The following is a 25795-nucleotide window of genomic DNA, read 5'->3' as shown; positions in this document are numbered from 1 at the left end:
AAACTTTAATGAATGGTCGTAAAATTAATCCAACGTGTTGGCAAAGCCTGGAGAGATTAATGGAGTGGAAATATTAGAAAGGATTACATTTCTTTCAAAGCAACAGAAGTGAATCAAATCCTATCATAATTCAAAGATCTTTCTTCAACTGGCCAGTTCTTTGCAAAACTCTTTTTCATTTGATGTGAACACAATGTGCATCCGGTCTCAGAACCACTGCCTGAAGCAGCCAGTGGGAGAGAAAGAGAACACCCCCGTAGAGCATGAGGCCTGACCAGATCCACACTTTGGTGGCCATCATTTGCCTTCTACTTGTTTACGGAATGACATGCGTCCTCCTTCACGATTTACTCTGGTCGGCCTCACTGACAGAACCTTGGGATTTTTCAAAGACTAGATCCTGTAACTTCTACCTCAGTGGAAAATTTGCACCACACTTTTCTGTCAGCACAAAATGAATTTGTATAAACTCAAGGGACTACACAGCAACATTTACTGAATCTTTCCTTATTGTGAGTCAATCATACAAATAACAAAGTGGAATAGTAAACCCTGATAAAACGAAACGTGCATAACATAGAGGGAGTAGGTGTGCCAATCTCAATGTAACAGAGAAAGTATTTTATTTTGCACAACAAATACCACATATATCATTTTGCTCTCTGGAGATTCAAGCCAACTGCACAACACTGCAGGCTGTAAAATGCCAAGCTACAGAGGTGCACTCTCAGTCCCAGGTGGGTCATTTCCAGTGAGCCTCTAGGAAAGTTCAATTCAGCCAACCTTAAAAGTCTCAGCAACAAATTTAGAAATTTGCTAGGTCCTTATGGGACCCTCAGCGGCATTGTGTAAAGATAGCTGGAGTTGGAACACCATTTTTCTTCCAATTTCCTGCACTGCTGGTGGCATTGCCTGGCAGCTCCACAAGGCATCGGTCGGTGCTCTTGTGTCAAGTGCAAACCAAAACTTATCCGACCGTTGGTAAGTTCAGAAGCAAACACAATCCTGTGCATTTCAACATGCACATATTTTCAGTTCCAGTAGGGGTCATTGTGTGCTGTTTCGGCAGGAGAGCCCAACTTAGTTTTTGTTTCTTTTGTGTGTTCAGCAATGGCTTTGGATTGTACCTGCTGCTGAGGACTCCAGCAATGGCAGACCATCATCATGGGACAACCTGTGCTCACTTCGCCCCTGTGGTTAAAATTAGAGCTTGAATTCAACTGCTGGAAAGTGGAGTGGAGCACATGCCAATTATGTAAGCAGGTGTTACAGTAACCAGCTGGAAACTTCCTTCACAAGTCTGTAGGCTGAGAGAGGCAATGAAATACTGGCAATTTAGAGCAGACTGGTGATTAAAATGGTGAGCAGATGAATTGACAGGGAAAGTTGAATCGTATAGCGAAAATTACTGGGTTCCACCCGGATTGTTTTGGGACAACAAATCACTTGCCTGATTTGTGAGGTGCAAGAAAAAAATTGAACCTGGATAAAACTAAAGGATCACATGAGCACACACACTTACTTTTTGTTCTTCCAAAATATATTTATTGAGCATCAAAACAACTTGGTTCGTGTTATACAGATGTACGTTGTGCCCCCTTTTCTTTCAACAGAAAAGTCAACCCACAAATATTCATATATACCCTCAGGTCCACCCCCTCCCTACTCCCTGACCACCTTGGCAATTTTACTGACAGTATCGGCAGATTACCGATTTTGCTACTACATACACTGCACAATTAAACATTTCCTCAGGAAGCCCTCGTAATTCAGAGAAATAATGCACAAGGGGTTGCCACATGTGAAACAAAAATCGCGGTGGACCCCCTTAATGTGTATTTGATTTTCTCCAGTTCAATGACTTTGACTTCATGCCTATCAGTATATATACATGTAGCATTACAGGTCACAATTTACTACTTATCACTGGTAGATAGATTGTTGAAATTTTGACAATTGTACCAGCCAGATCTATGTATTAAAGTGTGGTAAATGGCTCCATTTGTAAAACAAGCTGATCTGCAGCTGTTCAGCAATAAAATCACTATCCATCTACTAATGGTCTCAATCAATGTTTCGGTGTGTTTTATAATGACATAGGAGATTTTGAGATGATTAAAGCACAGAGAACAATCCCTTTCCTCCTTGCCAGCATAGAGCTCTCTGGAACAATTCTTACAGCTAAAATGAAATTCTCTTGCTCGCTATATGCTGGAATCACTCCAGCCTCCGCCTAATGTCACAATCGTGTGAAATGAAATCTCTTTCTGTTATGTGATGTGAAGCCACATGGAAACTCTTGGCAGAATATAATGCTGGCAGTTAGTGGAGCTAAGATAAAGATTGCTGGCAGTGAGATAAGCAATTCAAGAGTACAACTTAAAACTGGAAAACTCCTGAGAAACAGGGATGTAACAGATGATTTAAATGTATTCTTTTTTGGAAAAAAAATGAGTGCACAGAGAACACGCCACTCTGCAGCAACATGGCACGAGTGCCAAGGATATGATCGTGGATACAAATCCGAATCCGGTTCGCGCCCATTCTAAGCAGTGTCCAACATTGGGCCATTGTGGTCTTGCGGGGAAAACTGCAACAATTGTTGTTTGCCCCATCAGGTGCGTCCCAGCAACTCCAGAAAAAATACTGGAGCCAGCCTGTGGAGGATTGTTTTTTTTACCAAGTCAGCTTGTCTCCAGGGTCAGAAGAAGAAAGAAAAACAATATCTTCTGGAAATAAAAGATCTATAAATAGTCATATGATGGACTTTTACATTAATAAGTGTGCAGATATTATCCAGGCTTTCTGAAAATAAACTGTGAAGAGACCACAAACTGGTGTCTGGTGTGCAAGTCAGACCTTGCATTGGATCCAATGGTAGAAACTTGTCCAAACACAATTATTGAATCCTCTTACATACATCTACAACCAAGAAGGGCGGCACGGTTGGCAGAACAGTTAACAGAACGCCTTTAAGGCGCCAGCGATCGGGGCCGGGGTTCAAGTCCCGCGCTGTCTGTAAGGAGTTTGTACCTTTCCTTCAAGTCTGTGAGGGTTATCTCCAGGGGCCCCGGTTTCCTCTCACCATTCAAAACGTACTGGGGGGGATAGGTTAATTGGGCAGCATGGACTCATGGGCTGAAAAGGCCTGTTACCATGCTGTATTTCTAAATTAAATTAAAGAAATATTCCGTTTTTTTTTTATTTGGAGACATCGACATTAAATGGCATGCATGTGAAAATGCAGCCTGGGACAAAGAGTACAGGAAAGCACCACAAAATGACTTTGACGTTTCCATTATTAGTGCATGAAATTCATCATCAAGGCATATTGTTTAAATGCATACAGCTGATTCAAGCATCAAATTGCCTCCTGTTATTTGTGTTGTCAATGCTCGCCACATTAACTATCGTCAGAGCTTTATTTGATTTCACTCGGCAGCGTGATAAACCAAATATATTTATGCATTAACCGCAAAATAAAATTACTCCCTGTTGCTGTTGGACAACACAGGTGGATGGGCAATAAGGTGCATTTTGATTAAAGGTTGCAGCTGGTGATCATTTTAAGAAGTGGAAAATAAGGCAAATCAGTTAGCTTATGGCACTAGAGAATTTGGTGTCACAGCAGCATCATTTTCCTCCATACGCACACGTATGGAAGAAACACAAGGCCCGGTGTTCCGTGAAAAAGCATTCAATTCGCAAGTGTGCCTTCGACATCGGTCAGCAATCTCTCGGTGTTTTTTTTTAATTTTGGAAATGGTGTCTGAATCAGTGAAACTTGCTCGTTAAATGATTAAACCACATTAACTGAATCAACAGACTCTTGTGGAAATCAATTAGCTCATTAGAGAAGAAACAAACTTCCATCTATGTAGTGTCTCTCACAACCTCAAGATGTCCCAAAGCATGTTTTACTGCCAATTTAATACTTTAGATTTTAGTCACGGCTGTAATGATGGGAATTATTGAATTTTCATGGAAATACACTTTTTTTTTCCCAGCAGGCTGGAAAATAAATTCTTCCACGGTATAAATTTATGGCAATTAAAAAAAAATCTAGTCCTATTTCTCCTTCAGATGCCAGTAGAAGCACAGTGTTAATCCAGCAAATTTTGCCTTCTTTGACAGTATTACAAAACAGCATCTGGCTTTGCAAAAGGTTACTAACTAATCCCTAATCAACACATCTGTCCGTACTGTTCACCAATAGAATTCTTTGGCTTGGCTTCGCGGACGAAGATTTATGGAGGGGGTAAAAAGTCCACGTCAGCTGCAGGCTCGTTTGTGGCTGACAAGTCCGATGCGGGACAGGCAGACACGATTGCAGCGGTTGCAGGGGAAAATTGGTGGGTTGGGGTTGGGTGTTGGGTTTTTCCTCCTTTGCCTTTTGTCAGTGAGGTGGGCTCCATGAAATGGGCATACTCCTATTTGACTCTTTAAATTCTTCAGACATCAACAACATTTCAAGACAAAGTAGCTTTTAAAATCGAATTGAAGCTCAAATTAAAACCGTGATTCTAAAGATCCAGCTTGGCTGATTCAAGATCACCTTGTACAGATTTAAAATAACACCTGACTGAAGTCTGTCATTAGTTCAGTTTTTATAAGCTTTAACTGAATGCATTTGCAAATGGATTCCTTTTACCCCATCTACTTTGCACACGTATCAACGATAGCAACAATTTTTCTGGGTGGACCAGGATTTCTGCCCGAATAAATTAATTTAGATGCAGGATGAACTTCTTTGTGAACACTGTTCTACACAGACAGATCAAAATCAACGTGGGAATCCTTTGAATGAGATCAGTTAAAACCATCCAATCTTCCTGCTGCACTGAATAAACTAATCTTATTTTTGCAAATTGCATTGATCTGAATAGAACATTTTAAATACTAAGGGTTGCTTTTGATCCTGTGTAGACCACAAACAAGAAAGGTTTAGGCACCAAATAGATAAGTGTCACGAGGAATTTAGTAACAGTGGGACATAGCTCATTCAGACATTACAGCCATTGGAAATACTCACAGAACAAATGAAGACTTGATCCCAAAGGTTGGATAACACAAGGATCATTCAAATGCACTAGTAATGGTGGACCAATTGGAGATGAGGACTACCGTATTCGGAATGTTTTAATTCTATATTGATTGAAGCAGGTTTTTAAACATTCATATACTATAGTGGGGAAAATAATTACAAGCAAGTCCAATGTACTGGTATCAATAGACTAATTAAACATGCTCTCTGGAGGATATTCCCACAGCAATGTAAAATTGGTCAGATGTTGATAATAAGGCAATGCTGGGATATCCATGATTTAAGGACATAAATATCTACAAATTTATATTAGACAGTGACGAATGGGTGCTGCAAAATGACAAATGTTGTGTGACATGTTCACGACAATAAATTCTGATTTGTCCAGATCCAACATACTCACCTATCCACAAAAATGTTGGAGATTGGTGTGTATAATTGGGAAAAGTCTTTGCATGACAATGAATGCAATCCAGGAAGTTAAAAGTAAAATTTACATTTAATCAATGTGCTTTAATCTTTTGTTTATATGTTCATCATGCAAATTACTTGACAGTGTCGACTTCTATTCCTGTAGCAGCTCCAATGCAATGGAATAAGAATACCATTTAAATCCCATTGGGCGATTCAACACGACACTGGATGAATCATGTGTTCAACTTCTGAAATAAGATTTGTGCACCCAATCAATGAACCAAGAGAGTACGGCCCCACAAAATGAACAAATTCTGCCTTACTTTATCAACGTTATACAATTCAAAATGCCCTTGTCAAGTACAGGAAATTTTACAATCCCTTAAACCATTATTGAATGCCTTTCTCATATTTCAGGTTGTATTTGCATTTTATCCTGGCTGATTAGATGTCAATTAGAAGATGGAAATGCTAGTTACTGGCAGTGTGACTTGTACAGCACGATATTTTTGGAAAACACTCCCCTCAGACATAGATGAATCAATATTCAAATAGTGTGAGGAATCATTAACAAAACAATAACTTGCCATGGCTTCTTCAACTGCAACTCCCTTATACACAACTTCAACAATTTAGAAGGGCAAAAGGCAATAAATGCATGGAACACCCATAACTTCCCCGGCAGGTCACACTCCATCTGTCAGTTCATCACCACTGTGTTTCATTCCTGTTGCTCACCAGCACTGTGGGAGTACATTCAATCACAAGGACAGCAGCGGTCCAAGAAGGGAACTCAAACGCCTCCTTCTCAAGGACACAACAAAAGTCACTGTCCCAATTGAAATTACAATGCTGCAGTTAGTTTTTCCACACCAAAACAAAATCAGTACCAGAAGCATTTTTCCAACCAGTTATCTTGTTAAATCAATTCAAAAGATATGAAGAACTCAGCCAAGAAACAAATTCTAAACAATCACAAATCCCTACATAATGGAGAGAGTTTAAGGGCCAAAGGTCTAGATGATTACACTGTCTGAGTGAAGCCTGATTTGGCATTGAAGCTAGTAATTTGCCAAGCAGTTTTTTTTTAAACCATGTTAATGAAACTTAATTTTGCTTTACAGTACCATGGCAGCCAGAGAGACTATTTGTTCCATCAACGTAGATCTTATCACCCAACGATTTGAGTTACAGGGTCCTGCAAGTGAAAAAAAATGTCAACATCTTCCTACCACAGTTGTGCCATTTACTACCAAGAATGTAGACCTTTGCGATGGGAACAAAATGTATTCAAAATCAAGGTGATGAAATGCATTGAAAGCCACAAAAATTTCTCTCCATTCAAGAGATGAAAAAAGCTATTGTGAGATTAGGAATTTAACATTATTAAGTAAATATCAAGCAAATATCAGGATAAATTTAATTGTAAATACAGTTGAGGACAATAAGCCATTAATGGTTTCAGATGACTCTACAAATTGCCATAGTGAAGCTGTAATATTGGAGATATTAATTGTAGCAGTGGTTTCAGTTTTATCAACAAAAACTCATTCGTTTTGCAGAGACGGTTAAAGGCACAACTCAAATAATTGAATTTACATCAACGTCTTGCCTGCCTTCAGTACATTATTGACTGGCTAGCAATTCTGTGCATAACAACGTGCTACACAAAATTACTGGATCTGTTCTCTGCAGGGCTGCTTTTGATCAATGCCTCAAACACAATCTAATATCTTTAGTTGCATTTTCAACCAAGCGTGGCAATTCTAGAATTTTCATGCAATGCCGAAATGTTCAACAAGGCTACTTTTTTTAAAAAAAATCACAGTGAAACATCATAGTGAGGAAAACATTTAACATATCTACAATGTGGAGCGATTACTGAAAGGTTGTATGCCCATTAACTCTAAAGAAATTAGGCAAAAAAAATGATTCTCACTAAAAAATAACAGCAACTTCCAATATACTTAGAAATAAAAAATAAATTTAAATACAAATCGCTTTGTCTCTCTGTAGTTAAGTCCCTTATGCATTCTCATGTTTTCTGCTAATTGTGGGAGGTTTGTGGCAGGTGTGCACTTTGCTGCATTTCTGTTGAGAACATCATACTAAACAAATGACAGTTCACTATAAAATCACCCGTCCTTTCACGACAGCCAATAGGAGATCATTTTAGGCATAAATGCTACCCATACCATGACAAAATAACCATCCATTTTTGATCAAGACAGCACTCAACTGAAAAAAAAAACAACCATAGAACTGGAGCCACATTCTGGAAGAAGAATCTTCAGTTTCACTCTTCTTGTTTCATCGGAAGCAAATGAACTCGAGAACAATGCCTGAGCAAAACCAACTTGATAACTGACAGAATGTTTCAATAATGCAGAACATTTAAATGCAACTTCATTAATCATACAAGCTCAAACAACTTTTTTTTTAAATTGCAATTCTTCAGCAATAACATGGTGGTCTTGGAAGAAGGAACTTGACACGATGCTTGAAAATCATCCATAAGGGTGATTTGTTAAAACGAAAGTAAGAGCTACAATCTCTCGAGCTCTGGCTAGTGATTTTTGATAAATCGTCAGGAACATTGCACGAGACAGGGGAATTTACAAGAAGTTTTCAGGGAATAACAAAAGTGTGAATTTATTAAAGCTTCGAAAAGGCCAACTATGTAGGTACTTCAGTGAAGAAGAGCTTGTGTTTCAAATGCACTCAGCTGAATTTAAAAATAACATCCTGGTAGAGTGCATAAAATCATTTGTGGAGCAACACTTGTTATACATGCAATAATAAAAAGGACTCAGTAATTAACTGACTCATTAAGAGTTGTGCTTTAAACTAATTCCTCAGAGCAGGATTGTTTGAGGTTTTTTTTCATGCCTGAAGTAGATTTGAGTTGCTGAGTCGACAGAAAACATCAGGTTTGATTCACTCCTTATATCAGAGGGACCAAATCTAGCAAATACCCATGAGATATTTTAAAAGTCAGCTAATTTTAGCAAAGAATCACCGTCCGTTGACTCTGTTAACACCATTACAGAAACTTATTAATAGGTTCTATAATTTGCTTCTGCTGGAAAGTAAGATCCAAATGATGACAGCATGCAGCACGTACAAAACTGTGGCTCGTACACCAAGAGATCGCGCTGTCATCTCAATGAATCAATGCTTTCCTCATCAGTTATTTTCCTTATTATGGATCCAAAGGTGATCAAATTAATCAATGATGCGCTAAAGAGTTTGTCAGGGTTTCATTCGAGGTGTGACATTTCAACAGGGAGTCCCACAAATGAGAGTGAAGACAGCTTTTGTAGCACGTTAACAGTGGCAAAAAAAAGTACACATTTTCTGAAATACCAACGTCAAGACATCACCCAAACAGATCTGCAATAAACATGACGCAAGTACAAATCTGGAAAAGTAGGCAACTGACAAACCAGTTCTGAAGCAAACATGACTTCCAATGCAATAAACTGTTTCAAATGCCAGTATAATTTCTTATTGCCCTTCTCTTTCCTCAAAAGAAATTCTCAATTAACACCAGCAACAAGAATAATAATTTGAACAATGATAATCTTGCAAAGTAATGTTAAACTTCCATCTGTTAACTCCACAGTGCGCACAAAGTGCACCTCACACCCAAAGGCCACCTCCATTCCACCTGAGATTTCAGAACATCTTCTCCAGTTTCTAACTTGCAGGAGATTTGAAAGAAACAAACTCTGATCAATGTTATTTTGAGCAAATCACCATTTCTTCCTATAGATGTCACTGACAAGATCTGATGGTTAAAAAGGCATACTTCATTTTGATGAGATGAAACATGCAATTCAGACAGCATGTAAAGAAAGCATTATCAAAGAGCTATCAAACAGACTGATTTATTGCGTCTGATACTAGCTCCTCACAGGGTCTGTGACACTGCACTGCACAAGGATGAGAACGTATGCACAAGTTTATAAATAAAACTTCTGGAATTGCTTCAGAGGACTATGTCCCATCTCCAGTGCAATTGTATTAATGCTCCAGTGAAAAAAAAGATTCCTCGTTGGTAATAAAAGGAACAAAAAAAACCTTCTACAATTTGGTTTGAAATCGTAACATTTAAATGAATGATTTGCAGGAAATGCAAATTTTGAAGACTTAAAGTAGCATTTCATCTACTAGTTCTGGATTTTTTAGAAAAAAAAATAGCAAACATTTCTGGGCTGGGAGGGTTTTGTTGCACAGTTGGTACTGACGGACAAGGTGCGGATTGTACTGAAACAGGAGTTCCCCAACCACAATTGGTTGCAGACCATTCCCGAGGGCTCTGGCAACCCTACCAGCTTTTTCACGAACATGAAAACATGATCCCACCTTCAGTGCAACTTCTCCTGAGCATCTGGATGCCACCGCTCCTCACTAACCTTTCAAAGTGACTAACCCTTTGTGTTAGTTGGATTTTAAAAAAAACTCCATTGCTGTTATTGCATTATTTCCAGTCCTGTGGACCTCCAAATCAAAGCAGATGCTGGCTTTTCAGCCTTCTACTTTCACTTTTCTACCCACCTTCTTTGGGACGGGGGGGGGGGGGTCAGATTTAGCAGACTAGAATGGAAGGGTCTCTCTCAGTGAAACCAGGACCAAGCTGCGTTCTTTGCACCCACTGCAAAATGTCAACATTGCTTTGATGCCCTGAAATATTTCGGTCTTTGGGAGGATGGAGTGGGAATCTGAACTCGGCAGGAAGAAAACAGCTCAGCTGTTAACCCCTCCAGTCATCACTGAATCAAACCAGTCCAATTCATCTTAAGCCCAAACTCCAAGGGGGCGAGGAAGCAGAACTCAAGGGTGCATTCATTTTAAGCCCAAGCCACATCCCAAACTCCAAGGGGGCGAGGAAGCAGAACTCAGACCATTTGCTTCTTACCTCTAGGGCTTCCAGCGTGACAAAACTGGCTATTCCAAATCCATCAATGAGATCCTCTTCTCCCGAAGTCGAATCTTTCCTCCGGCGCCTGGGTGGTCGGGGTCGGGACGAGGCAGGGTTTTTGCGGCTGCCCTCTCGCTCGGATCCCGACGAGGACAGGGCGCTGACAGCCCGCGAAGTGCCTCCTCCACCGCCGCCGCCTCCCTTTGCTTTCCTGTCTCGGTTCCTCTGAGCTCTGGATCGCCGACTCCGGCGGAGCCCACTGCACCGCGGGCCATCCATTGCACAACCCCCCACCCCCAGCACCACCCCCCCACCCCTACCCACCACCACCACAGAAAGGGGACGGATGATTTCCCCCCCCACCCCCGCCCACCCCCTCCAAAACCCCTCAATTTAAAAGAAAAAGCAACAATAGCAATTCCACACACAGGAGAGACGATGGTTCAGGATCCACGTCGCCTGGGCATTAATAAATCACCGGGGGGCAGAAATCCGTTTCCAACTTGGATGGAGAAATTATTCCAAAATTCCCATCGGATATTCCAAGCGAGCCGGGCAGAAAACGACCAGATTCCAAGTAAAAATGGGCAGGAAAAATCCCCAGGTGAAATTGACCAGATCCTCCAGTGAAATTGACACGGTGTCGTTGATTCTATGAGGACCACTTTTTTTTTTGGTGGTCTTTCCCCCAGATGAGACGACTTGGTGGGGGGGTTTCTTTTATAGATGCATAGAGAATCTCTCTCCCCCCCCCCCCAATAGTTTCAACAGCAGGAATCTCCCGGAATCCACAATGACCACGACCACAATTTGGTCCTTCCTAAAAAAAAATCAGAAATTAAATCATGATACTTGCAAATATGCTCTTTCTTCCACTTGTAGCCACCGGAAAATAACTAGATATCCGGGCTGCTTTTTTTTTAATGTCCCTCCCAGCATTTTAACCAGTTCAGGGTGAAGGGGAGGGAGGGAGGGAAGGTGCTTAGTAGCAAATCGCTGTTTCATCCACACCTTTTCTGTCTCTCCAACACTCACTCTCTCTCGCACCCACCCACTGTCTCTTCCCCCCCCCCCCTCCTCCTCTCTGTCTGTCTGCCTGTGTCGGACTGTGCTGCCCCCCTCCTCCTCCCTCCCTCCCCTCTCCCTCTCTCTGACTTCTCTTTGTCTGGAATAAAATTCACGCACCGTCCATCCCAACACAGTAGATTCCAGCTCCAGCCATCAGACTTTCGGAGCTGACGGGGCTTTTTTGTGTGTTATTCTTCTCCAAATCCCGGCAAGGAAGGGAGGGAGGAGGGGGGGGAGAGATGAAAGAATCCCACTCGAGGGAAGGAAGGAGAGGGGGGTTGAATCCGAAGGGTGAGGGGAAGGAGGGAGAGAGGGGAGGGGGGGGGGAGAATATCCTTTGGAAGGAATGGAGCGTTCCCCAGTCTGTAACACACACACACACACACACACACACAGACAGACACACAGACAGATCCACAGCCCCTTCCAGCGCAGGGAGAACAACTTACTACGCCAGTTCCGCTCGTGTGCGCTTCCTCACCAGGAAATAGTCCAGTCGGATTGACACGGGCACTTGTCTTAAGGGGGGGGGGGGGGGGGATTTAAAGATGATCCAGGCGGCTGAGATCCAGGCGAGCGCGGGTCCCCGGGCTACACCCACGGGCCGGCGTTTTAATGACGGACCGGTTCATTACGTTGCCCTCTGCATCTCTCCCGCCCCCCCCCCCCCCGCCCCCCCTCTCAATGCTCGGGTCTCTCTCTCTCTCCAAGTTCTGCCAAAGTGAGACAACAAGCCGAAAGAGCAGGGAAATCCGGTGCGGGTCCTGCGTTTGGCATTTATGCATTGTTCACTCGCAAGAGGAGAGGAGGGAGGAGGAAGGGGGGAGAGGAGGAGGAGAGGAGGAAGGAAGGGGGAGAGGAGGAGGAGGAGAGGAGGAAGGAAGGGAGAGGAGGAGGTTGGAGGAAGGGAGGAGACGAGGGAGAGAATAAAATCAAACGCGTTGCAAAAGATCGGGGGAAGTGCAAGTTCAAGCCATGGTTGAGGGTGCACGGCTTGGGCGGTGGGAGGGCACTGACATCCCGCTCCCCCACTCTCTTTGGTGTCTTGTAAAGTTAAACCTTTCATGTGCAGTTTGATACCATGGAAGAGAAAGGTGGGGGACCTGGGTCCAACGGAGCTGCGAGCAGAATCCTCAGCCCCGTCGTGGGAGAGAGGGTGGGGAGACCCCCATATCCCCAGGCCAATCCAAAAAGTTTTGGAGCTGGCCGCGAAGTTAGGTGCCCACCTCGAAAGATCCCACTCCAGGAGTTACCCCGACCCCAAGTCACCTGCTGCTGAAGGGCAGATGACTGCACTGGTGGAGAGAGATTGGAAGATCGATAGGTCATTTTAGAGCAATAACTATTGTGATCCGTACTGGACATGACTCAACATTATATCTGCATAATTGCGATGGAAAATTTCAAGTCAAAGCTAAATAACCCCAGATTATCTTTGATTTGAAGTGAATAAATGTTTATTTTTACCAGTTTGGGAGACTGTGCAGCCAGATTATTCACATGCATGTCATCGATGATGGGATTTTGCTCCTATTTTTAGTTTCCATATATTATTTTTAAATTATGATAGCTAGCCAACATCAATTATCTAAGGTATTGATTCCTCCTTTTACCCTGATCGAATTTAAACAAAAGGCAAAAGTAACAACGTTGCTATTTTCCGATTGACTCGAAAAACGATTGAATGTCATTATTCTTCACTTATGAAATGTTCACGGTCCTGGTTTTTGGTCGGGAGACCATTTGAAAATAATCCAGTCATCATTTGGTTAACTGTCACCAGGCACTGCAGAACCTCAATCTAATCAACTGGAAGATACATTGGATCGATACAGTCAGAAGTAGCCCTAATATCATATCACACCAAAGGGTCAGTGTCATTCAATAATATTAACTTTAATTTTGGCTAATTTGGCCTTTAGTTGAAGGCCTCGGTTGACAAGGAATAAAGGGCAAATTTAAACAATGCACAAAGTTAATTTGTTTCAAGTTCCTACTTTGTAAACGAGAGTTGGTCAAACTGATTAAATGCATGGAAGAGGTGAATTAATTAAAAGATACAGAAAGTGCACCTCAGCTTTGCCAAAAGCCAGTAACAAATCAATTAACCTTTGGGTAGACTCCATTTGAATCCTCAACTTTGCCCTATGTCTTCTCTAAGATGGTGATCAAGCTACTGCAAAGTCCCAGCATTGGGGATACTTTTCAGATTCTGTTGCTGAGTTTGTATATACAAATTTAAGAGATTGGGTGATTTTGAAGTAACCAAAACCACTGGAATGCCAGCAAAAAGCCATGACATTGAACCAGTTTACTCAATCTCCATCCATGTTCAAATCGTCTCAAATTAGATGAAAAAAAAACAGCTGGCAGTGAGAGACAGAACATGTTCCCATTTTTGGACAATCACTGTTGCTTTTGGGTGGACGGTGGGTTAAACTCCATCTTACCCCTCAACCTCAAAAAGTCAGAAATGAAGCAAAACAATAACTTGCATTTATTCTGGACCTTCAGCCCTTGACGAACCTTGGAAACGCAGTCACTGTTGCAGTATGCAAAAGGCAGCCATCAGTTCCTGCAAGGAAATGTGCAGTTTACCTGATCAGACAGAGTGCATCAGTGATTGATGTGGTTTTGATTCCTCGCCAGAATCCACCATATCCCTCTCCTGATGAATACCAGACAATGAACACACAAAATGGTGGAAACACTCATCAAATCAGGCAGCATTGCAGGAAATCGGATCAGCTGACATCTGAGGATCCTTTGTCAGAATAGTCCTGTGCAGTCCCATCAAGGTCCACCAATCAATAGGATAGGATCCCATAATCTCATCATCCTTGGGATCATTTTAACCAACAGGGTTCTGACAACCTCCAATGCAGCCAGGATCAACTCTCCATCATACATGACAGAACAAAAGATGCAATCACTGTCCCAGCAGTTAAACATTAATACATTTATTCTGTTCCGTTCAGTGCATATGTTTTATGAGACCATGAAAATATTCCTGTAATAAATGAAAAAAATTGTGCAAAGATTTGAATATTTCATATAAGCAGATTAGCAAGGTAAAGAAAGTGCCTTATTTTACTAAATGTTTAGGAAAAGATCTTATCCAAGCACATACCAAATATCGTTTAAAAATTAATCATGGGAAAATTACTTGAACTGCTAATTGACTCTACAGTGGCAGGTGCTCAGTTCAATCTCCTCAAGAGTCTCCAGACATGTGACAATTTCATTTGAAAAAAACAAAGAAGCTAAAAATACAGTGTGGACATTTGTACCATATTATTAACTTGGTCCCTGTACCATTCACCCAATTGCACCTGTGCTTACTGAAAAACATTGGACTCCTGTCTAGAAACAAAGCAATTATTAAATTCTCCTCCTTCTTTTCAAGTTCTCCTCGTTCTCATACTTCCCAAAACTCTGCGAAGATCCACTTTCCTCAATATGTGGGCAAGGACTGAATTTTATTTAAAATTCCTGTGAGGAATCTTAGCAATGTTAAACTAAATGCAAGTAGTTTTTCATAGCAAGTATTTTCCGAGAATTTGCTCACCTTCCTAATTTTTTTAACTACATTTACCCCCCCCCCTCACAGAGTTACATAGCTCTTCTGCCACCAGCCCCAAGCCCATGATCAATTTTACACAACTTTCCTGTGATCTTCCCAGTTCCCATCAACTGCCCTAGATTCTACCGCTCACCTCCACAGTAGGGGGTGATTCAAAGTGGCCAACTAACCTGCGAGCACCCAGGACTTTGAGGGAGATCATCATAGAGGAAAGCCGCGTGGTCGCAGAAAGAACAAAACCTGCATGCAGGCAGCACGAGGTCAGGATGGAATCCTGTGCAGTGCAGCAGAATCTCCTTGAGCTGAGCCACTGTGTAAATTTATTCTCGACAGCAAAATTGTCCTGAAGGACAATTGAAAGCCAAATCTTCAAATATGTGCTTTTTTAAGTAGCCAGCTGCATTTATATTTTAGAAATCACCAATACAGTCAACAATAAGTGCCCTTATTTGCCAAATTGACCACAAGAAGAATTCATGTGCGATGAAGAGCTCTACACAATGTTTGAGAAAACACTTGAGGTACATTTTCAAGTTTGTTTATTACCATCAGACTGTCCATATACAGGAACATGGACATCCGGACATCTAAAATCTGGAAAGCTCCAAAAACTGGCATTTTTTTCCTGGTGCTGGTACAGCGGAGGAGGAGGAGAGAGAGAGAGAGAGAGAGACAGCAGAGCAACTTGGTTGTGTGGGGGGGGGGGGGGGGGAGAGAGAGAGAGATGGCAGCGTGACTCGGATGGGCAGCGGGGGAGGAGGGTGGGGGAGAGACGCCAGCGCGACTGGAAGGGGGTGGATACAGCAGCACAGTTTGGGTGGGCTTAAATCTGGGGCAGCAGGCTTTTGTTCTGAAATCCGGGAAAATCCGAAATGTGGACACACTGTCCCCCAAGGGTTCCGGATAAGATGGTGTGTGTACCTGTACAACCCAATGAAATGGGATCATGGTGAACACACATACATGCACAATAACTAACAGTCTATGATAATCACATATATGCACAAATATATAATTTGAAATAAATATATACAAATATTTTGGGATGATGTACTCAGTGACAGGATACTGATCATCAATCTCAGAGCCCGTGGGAAGAAGCTATTTCCCCATCCTGGCAGTTTTGATGGAAGTGGGTCAAAGATACTGTATGCTGGATGGAAAAGGTCTTCTATAATTCTTTGAGCTTTATTTAAGCAACGCTCCCGTTATGTGACAATCGAAGAAAGGAAGACCCAGAGATACTGATGAAACTCCACGCTGATTCCTGGTCCGATGCTAGTGCAGACTGAGGTGGCCAGACCAGACTCAGTTGTGCTTCTGGAAAATGTTGTCAAGAGGGGGACCGAGAGCCGGTATTCTTGCCCTCCGTGGAGCTGCTACAACCCTCACAGTGGAGCATCCTCCTTTATGGTTTTTAGACTGCAGGCACGTAACGGTACAATCAAGGACCTTTGTCTGAAAAGGAATGGGCACGAATTCTGCACCGCTGGTTGTCCTGCAGCAACTTTTGGGGGGAAACCTGCAGTGTCGGACATCCGCTCTACTGCACGTCCAATGTTGCACTGGGGGACTTGCAGTCATTAAAAAGGCGCTCCGTGTGAACGAGGGCACGGGCAGTAATCACGTTAATTCTTTTTTCCGTAATTTTCCCGACATTGCGCTCTAAAAACCATAATTGACTTAGGTGAACCCTGGAGAAGGTGAAAAACTTGAGTCGCTCAACTGTCTGAGATGGGCATCAAGCAAAAGTGGTGGAAGGAATGCAAAACCTCCCAAACCATCAGTCCTATTCAGTGCCTCCTTCTGTCAGGGACTGTTAAAAGTTCTCACATCGGGGGACCTGAACCAACTGGAGATGCAGAATGAAAACAAGTCTCCATTGACCACAAGGGTCTGCCTTGTCAGGCTGTCAGTCAGTTGGCCTGCATTAATTTCACAGATACGACACAATTCTACTCGAATATGATCAAAAGAAAAATGTTAAGAGTTTGCAGTCACCCTAAAACAGCTTCATGCAGTCAAATGACTCAGCAAATGTAAACGCAAATGAGATCCAATGGAGTAAACGCACAGACCTGATCGCACTCAGCATTATCCACAGAGAAAGGCCATGGTCAGGAATCAAGGCACAGTAGCTCAGCAAATTCACACAGAATCATACTTTCCAAAAGAGACACTGAAAGGCAGTTGCAGTCAGCAATTTCAAAGCAGGGACGATCCAACTCAGCCGGTGGGTGGGAAGAATATACTGCAGCGAAGAGGGCCGTGGGCTCACACACAGCCACATACAAATTTGGTCACTCAGCAGGCAATCAATAAGTTCACCAGAAACGGGAGAGAGTGAGACACCTCCTCCGACCCCTTCTGTTACATTAGGTGCTCCCCATACGGCCCCCTCTGCTTTGCTGAGACCAAATGGTATTTGATCAAGCACCTCATGCCAGCTTCAACGCCACTTGTCTGAAAATGTTAATTTAAACACATTTTTAAAAAAAAATTAAATGAAATATCGCCCTTCCATTTCTCTCCAGGAATACTGCTTTAACCATAGGCACTTTTAGACACCCACTGAGAATCAGTGTTAAAAAAATGTCCAGACTGAATTTATTTGCTAAAATTTATCCTGTATTTTTTTTCCACCAAAACAGAGCGGCTGCAGTGTAAATTGACCGCAGGCATTCGATAAGAGCTAATGAGTACGACGTCCACCCTTCGACAAACTCCGCAACACAAGAAGGCGGTGTAGAAGTGTTTCGGAAAAGAGCTGTGTAAACGACCACTCCGGAGAAAAGTGTGCAAATTCTTTTTTTAATGTTTCTTTATTTCTGTGTAAAAATCGTAAACGAATCCATTCATCTTCTCTGTGATTGCTTTACATAGTGCCTTTCAGTGAGATAGAAGACTTCTGAACTGGTTTCACAACCAATAAATTTGGAGGGGGTCTGGTTCCTGTTTTAATGCAAGCAATTTACCCCATTGCAAAGTCCCTACAAATAACAATCATGGCTTTTAATCAAGGGATTTTGCCGCCACACGGGGAGTCTAAAAAGGAATGCGCAGGAATTCTGAGTCAATTTCTGCACCGGGATTTATCCTGTGGGACCCCTTCAACTTTTGGGGGGAGCCTGCAGTGTTAATCATACCGGGAAAGTTTATTGACGGTCATCCACTCTACCGCACGTCCAACCACCGGGACTGTTGCACGTCTAAGAAGGCGGCCAGAGTGAATGACCACATGGGCAGTAATTACATTAATTTTTACAGCGATTTTCCCAACACTGCATTTCAAAAAATACATTAATGAAATGATAGTCAAATGGCCCGAGGTTCTTTGTGACCGTTGACTAAATAATAAATATTCAGCAGAAATCGAACTGGTGGTTCAAAAGATGGTGGCAGATAAGATCTCAGTGACTTTGGATAATTTAGGTCAAAATTCCTCTCCTTTTCTATCCTGTTCTGTCTATCGATGGTGCCTGATCTCATTATTTGGGACTTTGATCCAGATTTCTAGCATCTGATTTTGTTTTAAACTTCACAAACAGAGGTAACAAGTTTTCAAAAGGACACAACTGGACTCAGTGGATTTGCCCCCAGACAGACAATCAGGCAAAACAAGTTCGCAGGGAGAGGATAGTTCCCAAAGGAAATCAAACTCTGCAGGACTACACACAAATACAACCCACAAGTTCACACACACAGGTTCGCAGCAAGCTCAAACACACTCATCAGTGTTGGTTGGAGAGGCAATCACACGAGTAGGTTCACGTGGAGGGGCAATGGCATTCACTAACGTTATCAAGAGGCAATCACAGGAATATCAGAAGGAGAAGCAAAGGTTCACACCCAGAAGCCATCACACGGCAACATCTCACCCAGAAGCAATCACACTCAGCCACTCTGTCAATTTTATACAAGATTCCATGCTTTAAAAATGACTGAAATTGGCAGGTTGTCATGCTGACACAGTGAGTCCACATAGAGGCAATCCTGCTCTTGAGATTTACAGGGAGGGGCAATTACATTGAGGATACATGGACACTGAAGAAATCATACTGAGCAAGGTCATAAATAGAGACCATCAGCTGCAACACTTTGAGCAGATTTTCACAAGAGAGTGTTTTCAAATGTCAATATTGGCAAGTTCATGCCTGGATAAAATTATACCAGGCGTGTTCAGACAGCAAGGCTAACGCACTGCTAGTCCATATAGGGATATGTGCACACAAAGCAAATGCCTGGAGAATAAAATGTGCCAAAATGTTTCATTAAAGTCGGGAATCTAGTCTTCTGTTGGATTCATTCATCTTTTTTTTTAAATCTTGCCCAAGGAGTTAAATTGCCACACTTATTTTTACAGCTTTTAGCAAAGTTTACCCACAAAACTCAGAGCATTAATTTCAAGAAAGGTTCCATGCTTCCAGAAAATGCAGGAACTGATGACAGAAAAAAAACTCAGCCAAAAAGGCAAGGATCAAGGAGGAGTGTTTTAAGCAATGGAGGAGAGAAGATGCTTGGGAAAAGCATTCCAGATCTCAGGGATTGGCTGTTGAAGGCATAGCTTCCAAGAGTGAAGCAATTGAATTCGATATTGATCGAGCAGCCAGAGTTGAAGAAGCACAAATACCTTGGAGGGTAAAGCACAGGTGGAGATCACATGAAGGGATTTGAAAAACAGCCTGAGAATTTTACATCCAGTTGTTACTTCACCATGATCCGCAAAGCATGAAGGTGATAAAAGAAGGGTTAAAAGGGAAGGTCTGTGGATGCAGGGAATACACAAAACTGCTGGAGAAACACAGCAGGTCACACAGCACCTATAGGAAGGAAAGGGTCTGAATCCTTCGTCAAGGTAACATGAAGCCAGGTTTTAAATGGGCCCCAGCCAATAAAAACTGACAAGCGGGCAATGGATTAGGAGAATGTTGAAATAGTGAAGCTTAAAGAAAATAAGGGAATGGATGATGTGTGGTGAGAGCAAACTGAAATGTGGTTGCAGACTCATCTCTGCCACAAATATACAGCAAGGTTGGTACAACTTCACATATTTTTCAGGGAAACTCATGGAGGCACTTACTGGGAACAAAGACTGCAGCAAACAGTTAAGATATATCTGCCCTGTATATTTACCTTTCACCAGACTCCTGGAGCAATTGATTCTCAAAACTGTAGGTATTGGAGGTTTCTCCACTCTAGCCAGATGATAGCAATCTCCTCACGCCAGGATCCAGCAGTATGATCTGACACCTCATCTCCAAAATGCCGCAGGCAGTCTTGGACAGCTGTGAATAACTTTTAATAATTTTAAAGAATAAATATTTTAAAAATGTTCTGACATTCAGTGATTGAAGATTCATATTGAAATCAATAATGAACAAGGGGACTTATGTTTTTTAGTAAAGACTAAAGTTAACTTAAGCACCAAAATGGTGAAAAAAATATTGATGTGAAATCACTTAAATCAGGTAACCTCCATGTTTCTTTGCCGCATAATTCTTTGTTCCAAAATCTCCATTGAAATCACTGTCTTACACTGTCTAAACCAGAGTATTTCCCAGGGTAATGTATGTGTGGATGTCTGGGTGTGCCTCACGTGTTTGGAATTGCCAGAATTAAATTCTCATATGCGATACCACTGAACCAAGGGTGAGCCCCACGTATGCACATATAAAAATGATTCAAGTCAAGTCAAATCAAGTTTATTGTCAACTGGTTGCATGGTAAGGCCGGACGACACAGCGTTCTCCAGTCCTTGGTGCAAAACATGCAGACATACAACCAGACGTAACACACATACAAGCCAAACAATACATATGCAGCATTCATATATACAAACATGCAAACATTAAAGTCTTGGATAGTTAGTGTGAGCAGATCCTTTGGTTATTCAGCCTTTTCACTGCCTGTGGGAAGAAGCTATTTCTCAGCCTGGGGGTGCTGGCTCTGATCCTCCTGTATCTCTTTCCCGACTGGAGCGGCTGAAAGTGTGAATCTGTGGAATGCTCTGCCACAGAGGGTGGTAGAGGCAGATTCGCTGAGTATGTTCAAAAGAGAGTTAGATAAGACTCTAGTGGGCAAAGGAGTTAAGGGTTATGGGGATAAGGCTGGAAAGGGGTACTGATGGTAGTGATCAGCCATGATCTGTAAAATGGCGGTGCTGGCTCGACGGGCCAAAGGGCCTACTCCAGCTCCTATTGTCTATTGTCTATTGTCTATTGTCTACTGTGTGCGGGGTGGAAGGGGGTCCTCGATGATGTTGGGCCCCCTCAAGACAAAGGATCCTGATATATCACATCCTTCATTTCTACTTATACTCTTTTTTGACAATCAAAGCCCAGTTCTCCAGTGACATGCTGGGTTCTTAATAACCAGGTCGACGCCAAGCCATCAGAGAAAACCAAGGCTGAGATAACCTGTCATGGTTGTTCTTTATATGTGGAATACTCTTTATTTCTGGGATTCCGTGGACATTTTAATCTAGGTAACAAGGTACATAAAATATCTTTTGGAATATAGGAAGCCAGAGCACCTATGATTGGAAAGCAAAGTGTGAAAGCTGGAGTTAAAGAGAGAAAGATGTATGAGGACGTCAAAATTTGCAACGTCTGTCACACACAGCAAATACACATACTCAGCAACGATATTTTATTAACTCAGTCGAATTTGTACAAGAAGCTGCGTTTTTGAAGCTGACGAACCTTGCCCTAATTCTGACACTAATCAAGGATGTGACAGAATCCTGGGGATTCAAAAGGATCAGCATGTTGTCTTGCATCTGGCAGAGAAAGACTTGCCCTTGCCCTGCCTCCTGAGCAGTTAACGTGAGTTTCGCACCAGGGTCAGTGCTCAGGTCATCAGCCTGCTGAGCCCTGTTACCTTCTGCTTCTTGTGCCAAGTTGGACCCAGACCAGTGTGGAGCAGCTTAGGGGCAGGAGGAGCGCACAGTGGGTCCCATTTCCATTCATCTCCATCATGAATAATTTTTAATCAGGGACAGTCAAACTATCAGGTCCTTTATATCCTGCTCAAGCCCTAGATTATAGTCCCTCATCCAATCCTACAGTAAAACCCTTGTATCCAGCATCTACGGGGTTTAGTAGATGCTGGCTAAGCCAGTTTTTCAGTTGCATGAGACTCATTCTTACAATGCCTAACTAATCCATCTGGATTAAGAATAAACAGTTTAAAAGACAAAAATACTATACTGACTTAAACTGAACAAACTTCACTTGCATGAATAGATACACTTTAAAACATTTTACTTTATTTTCAGTCACATACTTTGAAAACATTTAACCGTGGCTGCATCTGCAGGTCGTTTCCCCCCCCCCCCCCACCCCCCTCCACGGAGCTGCCCGAAAGATGAACAATGACATTATAGATAATAAACCCCCCTCCCCACAGATAAAGTATACTTAATAATATAGTAATAAAGATAAGAACTCTTACTAAGTGGGGATAAGGAGACACTTTAAGAGAGTCACCCCAACAGCGAGTGGCATCATCCAGCTTTCCATCCTGGGTGACGCCATTTTATTTTCATTCAAACTGTTGCCACGAGCAAAGCACGACCCAGGCCCTTCGCTGGCTGAATTTTTGCTCCCATCTTTACCAAAGGTTTATGTGTCACTTCAGAGAATGTTTACTTTTACAATTTTAAACCTTTATTTAAATTTGTATTTATTTTCAGGAAAATATTATTTATTTTCCTCAATTTTTTTTCCACTGGTTGCTTGAGGTTGCCGGTTGCTTGAATTCCAGACAACAGGGTTTTTACTGTATTTTGTATTCATTAATCTACACAGTGATTAATGACTGGCTACTCAATCATGAGGTATAAAGGCAGAGAACAACTTGTCCTCGCTCTATTTTCAAGAAAGAACTGTAAAATTGACAACATGATCCCTACCAATTCCTTTCTCTGGACGAGGATCCAACTCGTCACAGTCAATTAATTCAACTCATTGATCCTTGGGGCTCAGAAAAATAATGGGCAGTGTTATAAAAATATGAAGACCTCTGAACCAGTAATACAGTAAGTATCAACATTCTTAAAGCAATTCTAAATGTCAAACTCATTCCTATTTAAATACGTCTCGCATTTAGCAAGGAGATGAACACGTCATGTTTGGTTGAAGCCTGTCTTATTCAGAATATGTTCCCTGACACATCATTCATATCCCCTAATGGTCAGTGTTCTGTTACACTATGTCAGCAGCTTGCATTATAACAGCGGTTAAATTACCAGATCAAATGCACATCCTGCCCTGCTCCACAAATGTGCTAACTTGCTCAGTGGTTAGCTAACTATCTCAGTGGGGAGAGGACACACAGACCCATCATCCTTGTATAGCTGCCAGCATCTGGCTTGCATGGCTAAAGAGTACATTTCAAAAAAGCTCATTCGCAAAGATGGTCAAGCCAACTCTGGTGCACAGATACAGCAATCACCCAATCTCAAATGAATGTCAGTGTGAGAACAGTGTGATGTGGCGGACGGCTTTGCGAGTTGATTGGCAGTTTTGTCGGTCACAGTGTGGGAGTTCCTTCCAATGATTATACCCATAGAAATCACCATTTCAATCAGCTTTCATCTCTCACCAGGTTCTTAATTTCTGAATCTTGTGGAATATTTGCACACTTCTTGCTCTTTCCACTTGAACCTGCTGGAATTCAACCTCTCCATCGTTCATTGCTCTGCAACCCTTTCATCCTTTAAAACTTGCCTTACAAACTTTATTTTTAACCATGAATATTGTCATACCTATGCATGGCTCAGCATCCATTTTCATACGTTTTCTGTGAAGCCTTTTGAGACCCTTTGAATATTGAAAATGTTTGCAGGAAGCATACAGCAGTGAGAAAGATGAGCTTGTTGAGTGCTGTCACAACCACCTTGCACCAAGGAGCTGATTGCGGACTTCAGGAGTAAATCAGGAGAATATTAAGAGTAAATCAGTCCTCATCGAGATGGCTGCAGTGAAGAGGGTCAAGAGCTTCAAATTTCTGAGTGTCATCATCCTGGGGATCCCATGTTGATGCAATCACAAAAAATGGCTTGCCAGCGGCTACGCTTGGTGAGGAGTTTAAGGAGATTTGGTTTGTAACCAAAGACATCGAATATTTCTACAGCTGTGCCGTGGAGAGAATTCTCTCTGGTTTCAGCACCGTCTTGTATGCACAGGACAAGAAAAAAAAATCCAGAGGGTTGCTAACTTGGCCAGTGACATCACCTACAACAGGCGGTGTCTTAAGAAAGCAGCCTCTATCGTCAAGGACCCTCACTTCCCAGGCCATGGCCTCTTCACAATGCCGCCATCGGGAAAAAGCTACAGTAGCCTGAAGACAAGCACTCAGCGGCCATCTTCCCCTCTGCCATCAGATTTCTAAATGGACAACGAACCACCGACACTGCCTCACTTTCTCCTATTTTCTTGCACTATTTATTGATTTATTTTTAAAATGTAATCTATAGCAATATTTGTACAGCAATGCTGCCACGATCAATAAATTTCATGGCAGGCTCATTACAATAAATTCTGATGCTGATAGACTAGAGCCGGGGCGGGCAACCTTTTACCACGCGTGGGCTGGATGGTGTGTCAGTGGTTGAAAGGTGGGCCGCGGTGATGTTATCATAAATTAAATAAATAAATAGATAGATAGACAGCCGGGTGGGATAAATAAATAAATAGAATGCATGCAATGATGTATTTCAGGTCAGGGAAGGGATCTTCAAATCTGGAAATGCACCAAAAATCACGAGTTAGTCCTTAAAATGACACAATTAAATAAAGCAGAAAAGTCAAAGAGGAGAAAAATTGATAACAAAGAAAACAAGATAACTAACCCCAAAACAGACAGCAGTGAAAGGGGGAGAATGTCACAGTGGAGAGGGGGATTGTCACAAGAAGAGAGGATGAGCCTCAAACACAGAGAGAGGGCTCTCATGCAGAGAGAGGGGTGTGTCGCAGAGAGAGGTGATGAGTTACACACACAGAGAGGAAGTCAGAATCAGGATTTATTTTTATGAAATTCAATGTTTTGTGGCAGCATCAAATTCCAAATGTACATATTATATCCATCTTATGACATTACTATATATATATTTTTTTTAAATTATATAAACAATAACAGTGCACATAAAGTGAGGCAGAGTGTTTGGTTCATCGTCCATTCAGGAATCTGACAGCAGCGGGGAAGAAGCTGCCCTTTTGCCGCTGAGTGCTCTGTCTTTAAGTGACACAGAGAGAGGGATTTATGCACAGATAAGGGGAGAGGGCTGGGGGGGGAGGGGGGTGTATCGCGCAGAGGGTATAAGGGGGGGTCTCCAATGCAGAAGGTGTATCCACAACAGGGCAGGAGGGGGCTCCAACGCACAGAGAGCAGGGGAGCCCTGCACCGAGAGCAGGCAAGCTATGCCTCGAGAGAGAGAGGGCGAGCCGCACAAGGATGGGTGAGCCTCACACCAAGCACGCACCAGGCTGGATAAAGTTGGATGGCGGGCTGCACGCCGTAGGTGGCCCACCCCTGGACTAGAGTAATCCATAATACATAGATTAGATATGCACACAGCTGAACACAAGGTATCCAGTTAGATTTAAACCCAAAATTCGATGGCTGCTGCGTGACCTGTTGTGACATCCCAGGGATGTTTCAACCCTCTGAGATGATTCTGGGTCAGAACTCACGCTCAGAGACAGGAATGTTCCCACTAAACTAAATTATAAACATGGTCGAAGGCATAGCAAATCAAAAC

At 42.3% G+C, this 25795-nt stretch overlaps 1 protein-coding gene across 8 annotated transcripts in view; it reads right to left on the bottom strand.

Annotated features, from left to right (window-relative positions):
• Positions 1-10661, bottom strand: part of auts2a (activator of transcription and developmental regulator AUTS2 a) — a 1173696-nt gene extending 1163035 nt beyond the window's left edge. For all 8 annotated transcript variants that reach the window (XM_069911140.1, XM_069911145.1, XM_069911143.1 and 5 more), the window contains exon 1: positions 10380-10661. In XM_069911140.1, coding sequence (XP_069767241.1) covers positions 10380-10661 — 282 coding nt within the window. The remainder of the gene's footprint in view (positions 1-10379) is intronic.
• Between the last annotated feature and the right edge of the window lie 15134 nt (positions 10662-25795).

This window comes from Narcine bancroftii, chromosome 14, assembly GCF_036971445.1.
Source record: "Narcine bancroftii isolate sNarBan1 chromosome 14, sNarBan1.hap1, whole genome shotgun sequence".
NCBI lineage: Eukaryota > Metazoa > Chordata > Chondrichthyes > Torpediniformes > Narcinidae > Narcine > Narcine bancroftii.
Note: the sequence above shows the minus strand (reverse complement) of the source record. Positions and strands in the feature narration are given on the sequence as shown.